This window comes from Pseudophryne corroboree, chromosome 1, assembly GCF_028390025.1.
Source record: "Pseudophryne corroboree isolate aPseCor3 chromosome 1, aPseCor3.hap2, whole genome shotgun sequence".
Lineage (NCBI taxonomy): Eukaryota > Metazoa > Chordata > Amphibia > Anura > Myobatrachidae > Pseudophryne > Pseudophryne corroboree.
Window position 1 is genome coordinate 520,295,967 of NC_086444.1, and position 12,992 is coordinate 520,308,958.

Sequence of the window (12,992 nt, forward strand, 5' to 3'; positions counted from 1 at the left end):
CGGCACTGCATGTAGCAGCTGTGTGCCACTGAAGACATTGCAATAAATACTAATTCCAAGTGCCCAGTATACTATAAGCCGCTTTGGATGCCCCAGTTGCTAAATTATTTATGACTGTGGATCGCTACCCATGGTGGAGCATCAAAGTACTACTAATTTAGATGAATGGGACCCTTCATAGAGGTCTGTAAAGTTTAGTTATCAACCGTGTACATCACAATGTGGTGGCACATCAGTGACTTGCCTCTCAACCATAGTTTTAACAACCTACTTCAGCAGCAGAAGTAATTTGTGGCGTTTATATGTACACTTTGTCTAACACTGCTGTTAGTTACTCTGTATAGCTACGTTATCTTGTGCTCACTGTCCTGTTAATCATTTTTGAAACCTTTTACATAGTTTGCCTTTTTCATTTATTTATTTTTAAGACTATTTAGAAATCTACACCCTCTGTCTACTACGTGTTTATGTACAGTAGTTCAGGGATGGAAATAACAGTGCAGGTGGCAGTATGTTGATGCTGTCTAGCACCCATTCATCTGGATTGTTTACCTAACTCCTTGGATTTGTCTAGACCTGTTGTGGTGTTTTTTTTTTTGTTTTTTTTCTTTCCTCTTTTATAAACAACTTAAACATCTTGTCTGTTTTAAGGCAGTTCTGTTTTAACTGAAGACCATACTATCCCTGCAGGATTGCATCCTGACAAAGCACTTTCAGGGGGTAAGTGCTTAATTTGAATATTGGATAGCAGTGCTGCGGACTATACTTAATGACTAGTGTTTACTTCATATACTGCACCTGTAGTTATGGCTTATATTATGTTCACTTATGAGGAGCATTGCAAGACTGGTTTTTCACTTTTATTTTGGTGACATTGTTGGATTTATTTCTGAGCATATGGAAAGAATTAGACTTCTCACGGACTACAGTAACATACTGTATTGCACATAGTTCACTATAGCTTTGAATGTGATAACGTTTATCCTATAGTAATGTAGCTGGTGGTCATGCCTGTGTGTACACCATAAGTGGAACCTGTTCTTCCAAATTGTCAGTGTATGTCTGTCTTGTGTTTACATATCTGGTGTATACATATACATAGTTCTCACATGTCTATTAATACAAACTTCATGCTCCCCATGGAGGGTTAGTGCGATCACAAGCTTCCCATGAGCCTAGGTGAAAGATCTGATTTCTGCTATGTACCCCAGGCACTAGGAGCAGATTTCAGTTTGGAGAGAGTAAGTACAAACAAATGATCTCCGGTCATTTCACAGGTGTTTGATAAAATGTCAGGAGCTGATTGGTTGGTATGTGCTCTAAGCTTGGAAAAATCTCTCCCCCCTAGATAACTTGCACTCAACCTTTAAACAGTTTAGTAACAATCTAAGAACCTAGGTTTAATCACAAAGCCTCATGTGCAGAGGCATGCAAATAACCTTTTCTGTTTCTTTTTGTAGAAGGCAATAATAGTATGTCGGTGTTTGAGGCAAACAAAAACACATCTGCGGCATGGGCTATTCTTCCTCTCTGTAAGTACATGTGTAAGCCACTTGCTAATTCCTTATAGAAAATAAGAATTTACTTACCGATAATTCTATTTCTCATAGTCCGTAGTGGATGCTGGGAACTCCGAAAAGACCATGGGGAATAGCGGCTCCGCAGGAGACTGGGCACAAAGTAAAAGCTTTAGGACTAGCTGGTGTGCACTGGCTCCTCCCCCTATGACCCTCCTCCAAGCCTCAGTTAGGATACTGTGCCCGGAGGAGGGTCATAGGGGGAGGATTTTGAATCCCGGGTAAGACTCATACCAGCCACACCAATCACACCGTACAACTTGTGATCTGAACCCAGTTAAAAGCATGATAACAGAAGGAGCCTCTGAAAAGATGGCTCACAACAACAATAACCCGATTTTTGTAACAATAACTATGTACAAGTAATGCAGACAATCCGCACTTGGGATGGGCGCCCAGCATCCACTACGGACTATGAGAAATAGAATTATCGGTAAGTAAATTCTTATTTTCTCTAACGTCCTAGTGGATGCTGGGGACTCCGAAAAGACCATGGGGATTATACCAAAGCTCCCAAACGGGCGGGAGAGTGCGGATGACTCTGCAGCACCGAATGAGAGAACTCCAGGTCCTCCTCAGCCAGGGTATCAAATTTGTAGAATTTAGCAAACGTGTTTGCCCCTGACCAAGTAGCTGCTCGGCAAAGTTGTAAAGCCGAGACCCCTCGGGCTGCCGCCCAAGATGAGCCCACTTTCCGTGTGGAATGGGCTTTTACAGATTTTGGCTGTGGCAGGCCTGCCACAGAATGTGCAGGCTGAATTGTACTACAAATCCAACGAGCAATCGTCTGCTTAGAAGCAGGAGCACCCAGCTTGTTGGGTGCATACAGGATAAACAGCGAGTCAGATTTTCTGACTCCAGCCGTCCTGGAAACATATATTTTCAGGGCCCTGACTACGTCCAGCAACTTGGAATCCTCCAAGTCCCTAGTAGCCGCAGGCACCACAATAGGTTGGTTTAAGTGAAATGCTGAAACCACCTTAGGGAGAAATTGAGGACGAGTCCTCAATTCTGCCCTGTCCGTATGAAAAATTAGGTAAGGGCTTTTATAGGATAAAGCCGCCAATTCTGATACACGCCTGGCTGAAGCCAGGGCTAACAGCATTACCACTTTCCATGTGAGATATTTCAAGTCCACAGTGGTGAGTGGTTCAAACCAATGTGATTTTAGGAATCCCAACACTACATTGAGGTCCCAAGGTGCCACTGGAGGCACAAAAGGAGGCTGTATATGCAGTACTCCCTTGACAAACGTCTGAACTTCAGGAACAGAAGCTAGTTCTTTTTGGAAGAATATCGACAGGGCCGAAATTTGAACCTTAATGGACCCTAATTTGAGGCCCATAGACAGTCCTGTTTGCAGGAAATGCAGGAATCGACCCAGTTGAAATTCCTCCGTAGGGGCCTTCCTGGCCTCGCACCACGCAACATATTTATGCCAAATACGGTGATAATGTTGTACGGTTACATCCTTCCTGGCTTTGATCAGGGTAGGGATGACATCATCCGGAATGCCTTTTTCCTTCAGGATCCGGCGTTCAACCGCCATGCCGTCAAACGCAGCCGCGGTAAGTCTTGGAACAGACATGGTCCCTGCTGGAGCAGGTCCTGTCTTAGAGGTAGAGGCCACGGGTCTTCCGTGAGCATCTCTTGAATTTCCGGGTACCAAGTCCTTCTTGGCCAATCCGGAGCCACGAGTATAGTCTTTACTCCTCTCCTTCTTATGATTCTCGGTACTTTTGGTATGAGAGGAAGAGGAGGGAACACATACACTGACCGGTACACCCACGGTGTTACCAGAGCGTCCACAGCTATTGCCTGAGGGTCCCTTGACCTGGAGCAATATCTGTCCAGTTTTTTGTTGAGGCGAGACGCCATCATGTCCACCTTTGGTTTTTCCCAACGGTTTACAATCATGTGGAAGACTTCTGGGTGAAGTCCCCACTCCCCTGGGTGAAGATCGTGTCTGCTGAGGAAGTCTGCTTCCCAGTTGTCCACTCCCGGAATGAACACTGCTGACAGTGCTATCACATGATTTTCCACCCAGCGAAGAATCCTTGCCACTTCCGTCATTGCCCTCCTGCTTCTTGTGCCGCCCTGTCTGTTTACGTGGGCGACTGCCGTGATGTTGTCCGACTGGATCAATACAGGCTGACCGTGAAGCAGAGGCCTTGCCTGACTTAGGGCATTGTAAATGGCCCTTAGTTCCAGGATTTTTATGTGAAGTGACGTTTCCATGCTTGACCACAAGCCCTGGAAAATTTTTCCCTGTGTGACTGCTCCCCAGCCTCTCAGGCTGGCATCCGTGGTCACCAGGACCCAATCCTGAATGCTGAATCTGCGGCCCTCTAGGAGATGAGCACTCTGTAACCACCACAGGAGAGACACCCTTGTCCTTGGAGACAGGGTTATCCGCTGATGCATTTGAAGATGCGATCCGGACCATTTGTCTAGCAGATCCAACTGAAAAGTTCTTGCGTGGAATCTGCCGAATGGAATCGCTTCGTAAGAAGCCACCATCTTTCCCAGGACCCTTGTGCACTGACACCTGGCCTGGTCTTAGGAGTTTCCTGACTAGGTCGGATAACTCCCTGGCTTTCTCTTCCGGGAGAAACACCTTTTTCTGTACTGTGTCCAGAATCATCCCTAGGAACAGCAGACGTGTCGTCTGAATCGGCTGCGATTTTGGAATATTTAGAATCCATCCATGCTGTCGTAGTACTATTTGAGAGAGTGCTACTCCGACCTCTAACTGTTCTCTGGACCGTGCCCTTATCAGGAGATCGTCCAAGTAAGGGATAATTAAGACGCCTTTTCTTCGAAGAAGAATCATCATTTCGGCCATTACCTTGGTAAAGACCCGGGGTGCCGTGGACAATCCAAACGGCAGCGTCTGAAACTGATAGTGACAGTTCTGTACCACAAACCTGAGGTACCCTTGGTGAGAAGGGCAAATTGGGACATGGAGGTAAGCATCCTTGATGTCCAGAGACACCATGTAGTCCCCTTCTTCCAGGTTCGCTATCACTGCTCTGAGTGACTCCATCTTGAACTTGAACCTTTTTATGTAAGTGTTCAAGGCTTTCAGATTTAAAATGGGTCTCACCGAGCCGTCCGGCTTCGGTACCACAAACGGCGTGGAGTAATACCCCTTTCCCTGTTGTAGGAGGGGTACCTTGATTATCACTTGCTGGGAATACAGCTTGTGAATGGCTTCCAATACCGCCTCCCTGTCGGGGTAGACGTTGGTAAAGCAGACTTCAGGAACCGGCGAGGGGGAGACGTCTCGAATTCCAATTTGTACCCCTGAGGTACTACCTGCAGGATCCAGGGGTCCACTTGCGAGTGAGCCCACTGCGCGCTGAAATTCTTGAGACGGGCCCCCACCGTGCCTGAGTCCGCTTGTAAGGCCCCAGCGTCATGCTGAGGACTTGGCAGAAGCGGGGGAAGGCTTCTGTTCGTGGGAAGAAGCTGTCTGTTGCAGTCTTTTTCCCCTTCCTCTGCCCCGGGGCAGATATGAGTGGCCTTTTGCCCGCTTGCCCTTATGGGGACGAAAGGACTGAGCCTGAAAAGACGGTATCTTTTTCTGCTGCGAGGTGACTTGGGGTAAAAAGGTGGATTTCCCAGCCGTTGCCGTGGCCACCAGGTCCGATAGACCGCCCCCAAATAACTCCTCCCCTTTATACGGCAATACTTCCATATGCCGTTTGGAATCCGCATCCCCTGACCACTGTCGCGTCCATAATCCTCTTCTGGCAGAAATGGACATCACACTTACTCTTGATGCCAGAGTGCAAATGTCTCTCTGTGCATCTCGCATATATAGGAATGCATCCTTTAAATGCTCTATAGTCAATAATATATTGTCCCTGTCCAGGGTATCAATATTTTCAGTCAGGGAATCCGACCAAGCCACCCCAGCACTGCACATCCAGGCTGAGGCGATTGCTGGTCGCAGTATAACACCAGTATGTGTGTATATACTTTTAAGGATATTTTCCAGCCTCCTATCTGCTGGCTCCTTAAGGGCGGCCGTTTCTGGAGACGGTAACGCCACTTGTTTTGATAAGCGTGTGAGCGCCTTATCCACCCTAGGGGGTGTTTCCCAACGAGCCCTAACCTCTGGTGGGAAGGGATATAGTGCCAATAATTTTTTAGAAATTTGCAGTTTTTTGTCGGGGGTAACCCACGCTTCATCACACACTTCATTCAATTCATCTGATTCAGGAAAAACTACGGGTAGTTTTTTCACACCCCACATAATACCCCTTTTTGTGGTACTTGCAGTATCAGATGTGCAAAACCTCCTTCATTGCCGTGATCATGTAACGTGTGGCCCTACTGGAAAATACGTTTGTTTCTTCACCGTCGACACTGGAGTCAGTGTCTGGGTCCGTGTCGACCCACTGAGGTAACGGGCGTTTAATAGCCCCTGACGGTGTTTGAGACGCCTGGACAGGCACTAACTGAGCTGCCGGCTGTCTCATGTCGTCAACAGTTTTCTGTAACGTGCCGACACTGTCACGTAATTCCTTAATTACGGCCATCCATTCAGGTGTCGACTCCCTAGGGGGTGACATCACCATTATAGGCAATTGCTCCGCCTCCACATTTTCCTCCTCATACATGTCGACACACACGTACCGACACCCAGCACACACACAGGGAATGCTCTGATAGAGGACAGGACCCACTTAGCCCCTTGGAGACAGAGGGAGAGTTTGCCAGCACACACCAGAGCGCTATATATGTATAGGGACAACCTTACAATAAGTGTCTATCCCTTATTTGGCAAAATAACAGATATAAGCAGCTATAAGTGCCCCCCTCTCTTTTTTTACCCTGTTTCTGTAGATGCAGGATGCAGGGGAGATTCTGGGAGCCTTCCTACCAGCGGAGTTGTGTGGGAAAAATGGCGCTGTGTGCTGAGGAGATAGGCCCCGCCCCCTTCACGGCGGGCTCTTCTCCCGCTTTTTACTGGAAAACTGGCAGGGGTTAAATACATCCATATAGCCCAGGAGCTATATGTGATGTATTTTTTTTTTTTTTGCCAAATAAGGTAAATTCATTGCTTCCCAGGGCGCCCTGCACCCTCAGTGACCAAAGTGTGAAGTGTGCTGAGAGCAATGGCGCACAGCTGCAGTGCTGTGCGCTACCTTATGAAGACAGGAAAGTCTTCTGCCGCCGATTTATGGACCTCTTCTTGCTTCAGCATCTGTAAGGGGGCCGGCGGCGCGGCTCCGGGACCCATCCATGGCTGGGCCTGTGATCGTCCCTCTGGAGCTAATGTCCAGTAGCCTAAGAAGCCCAATCCACTCTGCACGCAGGTGAGTTCGCTTCTTCTCCCCTTAGTCCCTCGATGCAGTGAGCCTGTTGCCAGCAGGTCTCACTGAAAATAAAAAACCTATTTAAACTTTTACTCTAAGCAGCTCAGGAGAGCCACCTAGATTGCACCCTTCTCGTTCGGGCACAGAGATCTAACTGAGGCTTGGAGGAGGGTCATAGGGGGAGGTGCCAGTGCACACCAGCTAGTCCTAAAGCTTTTACTTTGTGCCCAGTCTCCTGCGGAGCCGCTATTCCCCATGGTCTTTTCGGAGTCCCCAGCATCCACTAGGACGTTAGAGAAACGAGGGTTAGGCTTTCTGATGTCATTGTTCGTTCTATGAACATAACCTCAATATTAAACTAAGGATAAAGACCATAGCTACAGGGTATGGGTGATTTTTGCATGAAAAGAACAAATTTAAGGACACAAACTAGTCCATAAAATTATGAATGGTAACTTGTAAACTTCTGTTTAGTATTACTAGTCATGGTGGCTACTGGAGCTTTCCTAATGTGGCGCAACTGGCAGCGAAAGAACATGAAAAGTATGAATTTTGACAATCCTGTGTACTTGAAAACCACAGAAGAGGACCTCACAATAGATATTGGTAGACATGGAGCCAATGTGGGACACACTTATCCAGCAGTAAGTATCTGACCTTACTGGCCTGCTTTACTAACTTTCCTCCCTCTTTACTGAGCGCTGTAGAACCATGCGCAGCTCACTCTTTGCCCAATGCTTGAAAGCAAAGGCACCTTCCGTGAAGTTGTGGACATGAGCACATCCCTGGGTTATACGCAGTCGTCTGAATTAAGGCTTGCAAATGGCATGCTTGCCTACTTTTGGGAATGCTTTTTGGGGAGATTGTGAAAGTAACACTTACTGTATAGATGTGTCCTCATACAGTGTTAATTGTATAGCACACACTCTGCAGCACTTTTTTATAGTGAATATTTGCCCATTCACATCAGTCCCTGCTCAGTGGAGCCTAAAAATCTTCCCTACCACATGCACACACATTCACGCTAGAGTTAACTTTGTTGGGATCCAATTAACCAACCAGTAGATTTATTTTGGAGTGTGGGAGGAAACTGGAGTATCCAGGGGAAACCCACACAACTACAGGGAGACTATACAAACTCAACCCAGTTAGGGCTATGGTGGGAATCAAACCCATGACCTTAATGATGTGAGGCAGTAATACGAACTGTGCTGCCCCTATTAGCACACTGTTCGTAATATAGCAGACTATGCATAAGCCCGCTATGCCATTCACTTCAATGGGTGCACCCGCCTCCCATTGATTCCTATTCCTATGGGAACAGGCAACAATATGGATGCTGCATTTGCATCAGTCCCACTATAGGGCACTATAAGCAGCAAGGCTGTTGCAGGACACTTAGATGTAGCAGTCCATGTCGGCTTTCATACGACAGGTGACATTAAAAGGCCTTTCATCATTTTGTAAATAAGCTCAAAGCAGTTAGTAAGATCTCTTGACTAAAGGCTGGTATACAGAGATGTGTGCTGAGCGTTACGGGGGGCCGCTCCTTTCACCCAGCAGTTGAAATGAGCAACGTGCTAGATTGGCCTGCATGCAGGTTCAATCTAGCACCAACGATAGTGATGCGTGGGGCTGCGCATCGCTATCGCTGTGGGGAGTACACACGAGTGATCTGTGCTTAAAATCTAAGCAATCTAGTCAGATTGCTTAGATTTTAAGCATGGATCTCTGAGTACCCCCTTAAGACCTTGATACTATTCATGGCTTGTGTATTGTGATTTACAAGAGGTTTGATATAAGTGGCCAAGAGTAACCTTAATTATAAGGGGAAAAAAAGTGTAGCCATAAGGATCATTGTGCTTTAGAACCAATGAAGGGAAATGGCACTAATTCCATTTGAGTGTATGGAACTCCCATCTTCCAAGAATAGAACACGTACATAATGGGGGTAAGGTGCAGTTGGGGAGATTGCTCTTCCTGACAATTGAGGGGAGTTGGCAATTATGTCAGATTCCACTTATTGGTGGAACGGGGGACACAATAGATAACTCTTTACTTTTTGCAAAGGGTTGTTGTAGAGCTGTGAGGTTTCATATGTAGTAGCACTTCAAAATCAAACAAAATGGTGAGCTTTGAAAACTGCTTTATACGTGGTTGTGCATTTCACCTCCAAATAAAATGGGCCCTTTTAGGCTGAAGCTGTGACATTAAATACTGTTGCCATACAGTGTCCCCATTATTTTACTAAAGGACCTTATACAGTGGGAAAACATTAAAAGATTTCCAAATGTTGCGGCTTTCCCAAAGCCACAACTTTTAGGGCCAGGAGGAAATTAACTGAAGCAAATGTAACTGCTCTCTACTGCCATGTTTCAGATCAAATGCAGCTGATATGTAGTCTCTTCTTGTAGACTAAGATCATCATACCAACAAAAATAAACTGTTTCGGCAGCAGGTTACATTGGCTTCCACAGGGAAACATCAGCGTGTAGTGGATCTTGATCCAGAGGCACCAACAGGCTAAGGCTTTAGCGGTGTCATGATGCATTGGGGCCTCTAACACCACCTCCAGGCACTGAGCTCAGTTTAAAGTTGTTGCCTGCAGCAGCAGGTCACCTAACAGGAGGGCTGCACTATGCAGCCCTGAGAACTTTTCTGAGACTTCTTCGCTGTATGTCAGTGTGACATTCAGCACTGCAGCGTCGCCTGCTTCCCAGGTACTTGTGGCGAAGTCCCGACTTGGGCACAGAGTCGCAGACCGCTCTGGTTAGCATGGCTGCTACGGGGACCAAGTAAGAGGGTCCCCCAGGCTGGACCCTCCATTAAATCTCGTTCCATCCAACATAGTGTACATGCCAGCGCCGCGACCAGTCTCCCTGTCGCTGTGCAGGGACCCTACTAGACCACCGGGGCGTCGGCCTTATTAAATGGGGTTAGTACACCTGACCTGTACTCAAAGTACCTGGGGTGAAAGTCCAGCATAGGGGAAGGTAGTTCTTGACCTGTAGCCCCTCCCCCTGGCCCAGGGCACCATCTCCTCACAGATTTCCCACCCTGGAGCTGCCTTAATCTCCCTCACTTCCTGACTGAGACACTGGCTGCCATCTTCTGAGCATAGCTGCTGCTGGCCTCTGGTATGCAGGGCAAGGTCTCACTTGTAAAGTTGCCTTTACACAGCACTGAGACTTTACAAACATTTGGGTCTTCTACATCTTGTCACTCAGTGTTAGTTGAGTGTACTTATTATAGAATATATTGTATAAGCATTCTGATATATTCTCCGGTCACTGACTGTATATATGTATGATATAATATATAAGTCCAGTGCAGCTTTATGGTAATTTCTGCATTGCCTGTATATACTGTGTGGTTTCAGTTTGTTTCCCAGCTATAACTGTCACTATATTATGTACCCTAAGGTCTTGGTGCATCTGGGTCTCATAATATAGTAATACAGTATTTCTCGAACGTCCTAGTGGATGCTGGGGACTCCGTAAGGACCATGGGGAATAGACGGGCTCCGCAGGAGACATGGGCACTTTAAGTAAGAATTTGGATTCTGGTGTGCTCTGGCTCCTCCCTCTATGTCCCTCCTCCAGACCTCAGTTTGAATCTGTGCCCAGACGAGCTGGGTGCTGTACAGTGAGCTTTCCTGAGCTTGCTGTAAAAGTATTGTTAGGTTTTTTATTTTCAGGGAGCTCTGCTGGCAACAGACTCCCTGCATCGTGGGACAGAGGGGAGAGAAGCAGCCCTACTCTCTGAAGATAGGTCCTGCTTCTTAGGCTACTGGACACCATTAGCTCCAGAGGGATCGTACACAGGATCTCACCCTCGTCGTCCGATCCCAGAGCCGCGCCGCCGTCCCCCTCTCAGAGCCGGAAGACAGAAACCGGGTGAGCATAAGAAGCAAGAAGACTTAGAAATCGGCGGCTGAAGACTCCAGTCTTCACTGAGGTAGCGCACTGCAGCTGTGCGCTATTGCTCCCACACACCTCACATACTCCGGTCACTCAACAGAGGAGGGGGGTGCAAATCCCCACCCCCAAGTTCCCTTCCGCACACTGAAAATTACCTGTAACCATCCCTGAACCTATCTGGTAATAAAATTCAGAGAACTAGTCACAAATGTTTGCAAACACATGTTTAGCTGCTGGCCACGTCGCAGCTTCTCCGATACAGCAGTCCTAACCTACATAATAGCAGTGCCCACATAGGGCCATGTAATTTGTCACAGTAGGCCTTATGATAAAGGCTATTACTAAAACACTTCCAGACAGAGAGCTAACTTACCCAGGAGCCACCCCCAGGATCTCCCATTGGCACTACAATTGTACCCTGAAGTCCATTTATACACATTCAGGTACCTTACTGAGGCCAGCGATCGCGTCGGCCTGGGTGTGTAGTGCTGTAGCAGCATGGACAGACACCCTGTCTGAGGATCTTGATACCTTAGACAAGGATACTATATTAATGACCCTGGGGCATATAAAAGATGCTGTCCTATATATGAGAGATGCTCAAAGAGCATTTATTCTAGAACCCAGTAGACTAATGTCTGTCTATTTCTGCCAGAAGGGTCCTGTGGACTCTGCAATGGACAGGTGATGCCGACTCAAAGGCACATGGAGGTTTTACCTTACAAGGGTGAGGAATTGTTTGGGGAGGGTCTCTCTGACCTGGTTTCCACAGCTACTGCTGGAAAGTCAAATTTTTTGCCATGTTTCCTCAACCTAAGAGCACCGTATTACCAAATGCAGTCCTTTCGATCGCAAAGAGGCAAGAAAGTCCGAGGTGCGTCCTTTCTTGGCAGGGGCAGAGGAAGGAAGCTGCACAACGCAGCTAGTTCCCAGGAACAGAAGTCCTCCCCGGCTTCCACTAAATCCACCGCATGACGCTGGGGCTCCACAGGCTGAGCTAGGCCCGGTGGGGGCGCGTCTCCGAAATTTCAGCCGCAAGTGGGTTCACTCCCAGTTGGATCCCTGGGCAATAGATATTGTCTCGGGGATACAAGCTGGAATTCGAAGAGATGCCCCCTCACCGATACCTCATATCGGCCCTGCCAGCTTCCCCCCTCGAGAGGGAAATAGTGTTAACTACAATTCACAAATTGTATCTTCAGCAGGTGTTGGTCAAGGTTCCCCTCCTTCAAAAAGGAAGGGGTTATTATTCGACCATGTTTGTAGTACTGAAACCGGACGGTTCGGTCAGACCCGTATTGAATTTAAAATCCCTGAACAGATACCTGAAAAAGGTTCAAGATGGAATTGCTCAGAGCGGTCATCGCAAGCCTGGAAGGGGGGGATTTTATGGTGTCTCTGGACATAAAGGATGCATACCTTCATGTCCCCATTTATCCACCTCATCAGGCGTACCTCAGATTTGTGGTACAGGATTGTCATTACCAATTTCAGACGTTGCCGTTTGGTCTCCACGGCACCGAGAATATTTACCAAGGTAATGGTGGAAATGATGGTACTCCTGCGGAAGCAAGGGGTCACAATTATCCCATACTTGGACGATCTCCTCATAAAAGCGAGGTCAAGAGAACAGTTGCTGATCAGCGTAGCACGCTCTCTGGAAGTGTTACAACAACACGGCTGGATTCTAAATATTCCAAAGTCGCAGTTGATTCCTACGACTCGTCTGCCTTTCCTGGGCATGATTCTGGGCACAGACCAGAAAAGGGTTTATCTCCCGATGGAGAAGGCTCAGGAACTCATGACACTGGTCAGAAACCTATTAAAACCAAAACAGGTGTCGGTGCATCACTGCACGCGAGTCCTGGGAAAGATGGTGGCATCATAAGAGGCCATTTTACCTTCGGCAGGTTCCATGCGAGGACCTTTCAATGGGATTTACTGGACAAATGGTCCGGATCACATCTTCAGATGTATCTGTTAATCGCCCTATATCCCAGGGCCAGGGTGTCTCTCTTGTGGTGGCTGCAGAGTGCTCACCTTCTCGAGGGCCGCAGATTCGGCATTCAGGACTGGGTCCTGGTGACCACGGATGCAAGCCTCCGAGGGTGGGGGGCAGTCACACAGGGAAAAATTTTCCAAGGTCTGTGGTCAAGTTAGGAGACTTG

At 47.5% G+C, this 12,992-nt stretch overlaps 1 protein-coding gene across 2 annotated transcripts in view; it reads left to right on the top strand.

The window, feature by feature from the left end:
• Positions 1-12,992, top strand: part of VLDLR (very low density lipoprotein receptor) — an 82,011-nt gene that overhangs the window by 61,095 nt on the left and 7,924 nt on the right. Inside the window, exons 16-18 of one of the 2 annotated variants that reach the window (XM_063913951.1) lie at positions 652-720; positions 1,461-1,532; positions 7,379-7,548. In XM_063913951.1, the coding sequence (XP_063770021.1) occupies positions 652-720; positions 1,461-1,532; positions 7,379-7,548 (311 nt within the window). The remainder of the gene's footprint in view (positions 1-651; positions 721-1,460; positions 1,533-7,378; positions 7,549-12,992) is intronic. The other variant, XM_063913952.1, reaches the window with a different exon arrangement.